The following is a 6,000-nucleotide window of genomic DNA, read 5'->3' on the forward strand; positions in this document are numbered from 1 at the left end:
CAACAGCCAATATAAAGATGGGTCCCTCAGTAATCCAGGCACAAGAAAATGAATTCTACTACCAACCGGAATAAACTTGTAACCATATTCTTCCCTAGTCAAGAACACAGCCCAGCTAGCACCTTCATTGCAGCCTAGTGAGATTCTATGCAGAACACCTAGCTAAGCTGTGATAAGATTTTTGACCTATGGAAATTATGAGATAATAAATGTGTGTAAAAATTTGTTATACATCAATACACTAACACAATACTAATTTTACAGATAAGGAAACAGAGGTCTGGAGCTTATATGATTTATGAACAGTATCCTTAAAATTGATAGCAGAGCTGAACATAGAACTGAAGACGTAGTTCTCACTTTGTATTTCTCACTTTCTCTCTCTCTGCCTCTTTTTTTTCTTTTCTTTCCTTTTTTTTAATTTAAAAAAAATTTTTTTTAGAGCAGCTTTAGGTTCACAGCAAAATTGAAGAGAAGGTACAGAGATTTCCCATATCCCCCCTTCCTCTACACATGCATAGCCTCCCCCATTATCAATATCCCTCTTCAGAGTGGTACATTTGTTACAATTGATGAACCTGTATTTACCCATCATAATAGCTCCAAGTCTGTAGTTTATATTACAATTTACTCTTGGTGTTATATATTCTTTGGGTTTGACACATGCATAATGGCATTTCTCTTAATGAATGAATAACCAGATGTGGAAGAACAGTTTTAAATAGATTCTAAGCAAAATACATAAGATAAATAATATGAGTAATTATACAGAAAAACATTGTAGATTTTCCCCACCCATTATGTCTACTTTATGGCACCTTTTTTTAATGCTTCATGAAAAATTAAATAAGAATTATATATTTGAATTTGGCTCTTTTTCAAGCCTTAGTCATCATTTGATAAGAAGATACTATACTTTTGAAAAATGATCAACAAAATGGAGAGGCAAGGAAAAGTATATCATTATCATATAGTTGTCAAGGAAAACAAAAGCATATCATCCTATAATCAAAAATATATTGAACAGAAAATTAGTTTTGTTTCAAAACCAAAAGAAAACAAAATATTTGAAATACTTGAAATTCAAAACTGTTATAAAATACCTATTGAGTGGAATGAACTCTACTGAAGATTCAACAAACTTATTTATTTTTTCTCAAATTTCTATTAAAAAAATTGTGCTCCTTTTTTTTGCTCAGGCCCGTGGCGCCGGCAGGATGGGCAAGTGTCGCGGTCTCCGTACTGCCAGGAAGCTCCGCAGCCACCGACGAGATCAGAAGTGGCATGATAAACAGTACAAGAAAGCCCATTTGGGCACAGCCCTGAAGGCCAACCCTTTTGGAGGCGCTTCCCATGCAAAAGGAATTGTGCTGGAAAAAGTAGGAGTTGAAGCCAAGCAGCCAAATTCTGCCATCAGGAAGTGTGTCAGGGTTCAGCTGATCAAGAATGGCAAAAAAATCACAGCCTTTGTACCCAATGATGGTTGTTTGAATTTTATTGAGGAAAATGATGAGGTTCTGGTTGCTGGATTTGGTCGCAAAGGTCATGCTGTCGGTGACATTCCTGGAGTTCGCTTTAAGGTTGTCAAAGTAGCCAATGTCTCTCTTTTGGCCTTATACAAAGGCAAGAAGGAAAGACCAAGATCATAAGTTTTGATGGTGAAAACATGACAATAAATTTTCATAAGCCAAAAAAAAAAAAAAAATTGTGCTCATCACAAGTGCCCTCTACCCACCTAGCCTATCCCCCACCCCATCCCTCCTTCAACCCTCAAGTTTGTTCTCTATCTTTAAGAGTCTCTTATAGTTTGTTTCCCTCTCTCCCCCCTTCCAGATGTTCATCTGTTTTGTTTCTTAAGTTCCACATGAGTGAAATCATATGGTATTTGACTTTCTCTGACTGACTTATTTCACTTAGCATAATACTCTCTAACTCTATCCATGTCTTTGCAAACGGCAAGATCCCATTCTTTTTGATGGCTGAGTAATATTCCATTGTGTATATATACCACATCTTCTTTATGCATTCATCTTTCAATGGACAGTTGGGTTCTTTCCATAGTTTGGCTATTGTTGATAATGCTGCTGTGAACATTGGGGGGCATGTACCCCTTCAAATCTGCATTTTTGTATCCTTTGGGTAAATACCTAATAGTGCAATTGCTGGATTGTAGGGTATTTCCATTTTCAACTTTGTGAGGAACCTCCATACTGTTTTCCAGAGTGGCTGTACCAGTTTGCATCCCCACCAACAGTGCAAGAGGGTTCCCCTTTCTCTGCATCCTTGCCAACATCTGTTGTTTCCTGACTTGTTAATTGTGGCCATTCTGACAGGTGTGAGATAGTATCTCATCCTGGTTTTGATTTGTATTTCCCTGATGATGAGTGATGTTTAGCATCTTCTCATGTGTCTGTTAGCCATCTGAATGTCTTCTTTGGAAAAGTGTCTGTTCATGTCTTCTGCTCATTTCTTAACTGGATTATTTGATTTTGGGGGGTTAAATTTGATAAGTTCTTTATAAATTTTGGATACTAACCCTTTATCAGATATGTCATTTGCAAATATCTTCTCCCATTCTGTAGGCTTTTAGTTTTGTTGATTGTTTCCTTTGCTGTGCAGAAGCTTTTTATCTTGATGAAGTCACCATAGTTCATTTTTGCTTTTGTTCCCCTTGCCTCCGATGCTGTGTTTAGTAACAAGTTGCTATGGCTGAGGTCAGAGAGGTTGCTGCCTGTATTCTTCTCTAGGATTTTGAAGATTTCCTATCTCACATTTAGGTCTTTCATCCATTTTGAATTTATCTTTGTATATCGTATAAAAAGGTGGTCCAGTTTCATCCTTCTGAATGTTAAGATTCGGCAAACTTTAAAATTAAAAACATTTCAGTTTTTTAAATGTAATACGTATTTGCATGTTGTCAGAAAAATACCCACTAAAGGTAATTTTCACAATAATTTGAATAAGTGAAAACATTCTTACCCTATTTTCTTAAACTCTGATATTCAATGCAGTTTAAGGAACAAATTCAATTCTTAGTAAGGGCCAGGTGTATTAATCATTGGAATTGCAGAAGTAAATGAGGTACAGATTCCCTCAAAGAGCTCACTGTCAAGTTCATATTCTCCTGCATGCTGGCATCATGAACAGAGAGAAAAATAACAGTCATCATAGGTATTTGGTTCATATGATTGTGAAGAGTGTATGTCAGTTGCCTGATTGGTGTTTAGTATAATGCTAGGTTCTCTAGAGTGTAAAAAAAAACTGAAATGCATTGTCCTTACATCTTAAGCACCTTATCATGGGCTTCGAAATAGTATAAAAAATAGAGGAGTTGTATTTTTTTACCCCAGGTGAAATAATCACATCTCCTTATTCCCCCTTTAATTCTTAAATATCATGACAAACTAGAAATGAATCATGCACAGTGAAACTTACCAAGGAGATTATCACCCCCACATTTATGTGAGGGGCAGGGTGTCATGCCGGAAAAAGCACAAATTTTGCTTAGATTTAGGTAGATCTAAATATGGTCATATAACTTCTACGTGAATTTGGGAGTCATTTAACTCCTCCAAGTACTGAATGTGTGCTTTGCAGAGTTGTGAAAATCAAGTGAGATTTCTAGGTACCTGGCAGCCTGGCACCCATTAGATAACTAAAGATAATATTTTTGGACATGAACAAGAGTCTGCACAACATTTATTCACACTTTACTCTTTAATAATTGAAGCTTCACTGGTTACATGGTTTACCATTTAAGACTATATTTACAAGCTTCTCTTGCAATTAGTTGTAGTCCTATGATTAGTTGTAGTCTGGACAATGAAATGAAGCAGAAGTTACCGGTACAACTTCTAGATGATTTCTTAAACGGGAAGGGGACTTGCCTTCCTCCTCTTCTCTTTCTCTCCCTCTTACAGGCTGAAATGTGAGTTTGATAATAAGCCTTATTCAATTTGGAGCAACGTCGGAATAGCAGAGAAACAAAAATGGAAGGGAGTCTGAGTCTCTGATACCTTCAATCTGCTCTACAGTCAATGGACTACCTACTCAAGCTGTTTTGGGGAGGAAGAAATAAATTACTCTTGGTGAGGAAAAGAAAATCAACTACCTTGTTGAATCTCTGAATACAGAAGTCTAGCCTTGAATCTTCATCAATATATCTGTCTAGCTGACTAATACGTCATCCTGTATTTATTGCCTAAGTCCCGATGTTTTCGCCAAGTTTTATAAAACGATAGGACTACATTACGTTCACTAACTTTTAGTCCTCATATATGTAATTTCAGAATCAAGTGCATTTTCAAGATCCATTGGTTTTTCCTCTTAAGCATTTCTTAAATTCCCCATAAGGTTTCTCACAGTGCTAGTAAAGTAATCAAGGCTGCTTGACATCTGTTCTGGGACTTTGTTCATCTCTCTTTATGTTCTATGGTATACCCTAAGGAACTGAGAGTCCCTTTCCTTGTACTGATTCCTAATTATTTCAAGGTAAAAAGATGAACTGGATTCCTCATTTCATATACTGTCCTTTGTTAGAGGGGGATCACAGCTCCATCATTTTCATCCTAGGGCTTACCTCAACTATTAGGGTGGCTATGTTGGGATCATTTAAGTTAAAAACTACCAGTGATTTTTGGCTTCTTTTATCTTATTGATTTATTTCATAAGAATGAATTCTATCTCTGTGACCTCATTCTGTTCCTGGAAATTATATTTGTAGAGCTTCCCTATCTTCTCATCCCAGTTCACTCTATGTTGATTACAAACCCCATTTGGTGATATATTTCAAATAATTTTCCCAAACAAAAAACTAATAAGTAAATTAAAAAGATATATTAAAAATTTGAATAATATGAAAGAAGGCAGAGTTAAAGTAGATATCTGGACAGTTGGCATAGAGGATGGGTATAGAATTTTAACGTTTATAGAGAAGCAGAATTTACTTCCAAGCAGCCTGTATCCCACCTTCTAAAATGTAAATATCTTGTAGTTTGGGTCCTTAAGTCTCAATGGTAATGCTGTTTTTCTCTGTTTTGAACTTTTAATTTATTTTTTAGTTATTTTTTTTGTTTTAAACTTTTTAGTTGATATTTTAAAATAAGAGAAATAGATCTGATTTTACTAATACAGGATTCTCTACCTCAAGACAAAGCATGAAGTTTCAAGAAAATTTGAAAAAAAATCTGAATGATTGCTATTTGCATCTTCTATAATAATGCAGACTTTGATTTCCTAAAAGAGGATTGGTTCAAATGCATACTCGTATAAAATGGAAAAATTCTAATATAGAATCATTTGAATTTTGTGAATGAAGAGTGTAATGAAAGAGAGAAGAGAGGAGTACATATATTTAAAATAGAATTCTTTTTATTAAAACTTTCTGGAAAGCCTTTACTAAACTTCAATTCATTTTCTTGTTCTCAAAATACAGGAAAGCAGCTAATTGAAGGAAAACAATGTAAAACCATTTTTAGAATACAAAGGGAATAAATAAATAAAATATACATATATGTGCACATATGTATGTGTGTCTGTGTGTACACACACACACACACTACACACACATAGAATCAAAGGTCAGTGCCAAATAGCCTTAGTTCTACTGGCAGTAGCTTCATTTTCAAGGCAGTAGCAGCTAGTTGGTCAACGTAAGTAAACACTGTGAAGAATTTCTTTTACAGAGTCTATATTCCTTAACTCTTTTCATGTAGAAAGAGGGCAAGCCGTATGGGGAAAACTAGCAATGGGCTACTATATTTTAGTAAGATTTTCTGTAATGCAAAGTTGGAAATATATTTTGGTTTGGCCAAGAACCATCTAGTGGTTGTTTTACTATAGAAAAAGGCAAAGTCATGAGCTATGACCTACAGATTTGGATCCTACTTACCAAGGTGGAAAACTTGGAGTCACCCAAGTAGTAAGTCTTTTGGCAAAGTAACCCACAACTAAAAATTGTTCAGTGAATTTGCAAGTTTATACATAACACTATTAAATGAA

The 6,000-nt window shown here is 35.3% G+C and overlaps 1 protein-coding gene across 1 annotated transcript; it reads left to right on the plus strand.

Annotated features, from left to right (window-relative positions):
- Positions 1-1,182: 1,182 nt before the first annotated feature.
- LOC118538988 (small ribosomal subunit protein uS12) lies at positions 1,183-1,705 on the plus strand. Its single transcript, XM_078074128.1, has one exon. The coding sequence runs from the start codon at positions 1,218-1,220 to the stop codon at positions 1,647-1,649; it is 432 nt and encodes a 143-aa protein (XP_077930254.1). The 5' UTR covers positions 1,183-1,217; the 3' UTR covers positions 1,650-1,705.
- Positions 1,706-6,000: the final 4,295 nt, after the last annotated feature.

This window comes from Halichoerus grypus, chromosome 6 (genome assembly GCF_964656455.1).
Source record: "Halichoerus grypus chromosome 6, mHalGry1.hap1.1, whole genome shotgun sequence".
In the NCBI taxonomy this organism is placed as follows: Eukaryota; Metazoa; Chordata; class Mammalia; order Carnivora; family Phocidae; genus Halichoerus; species Halichoerus grypus.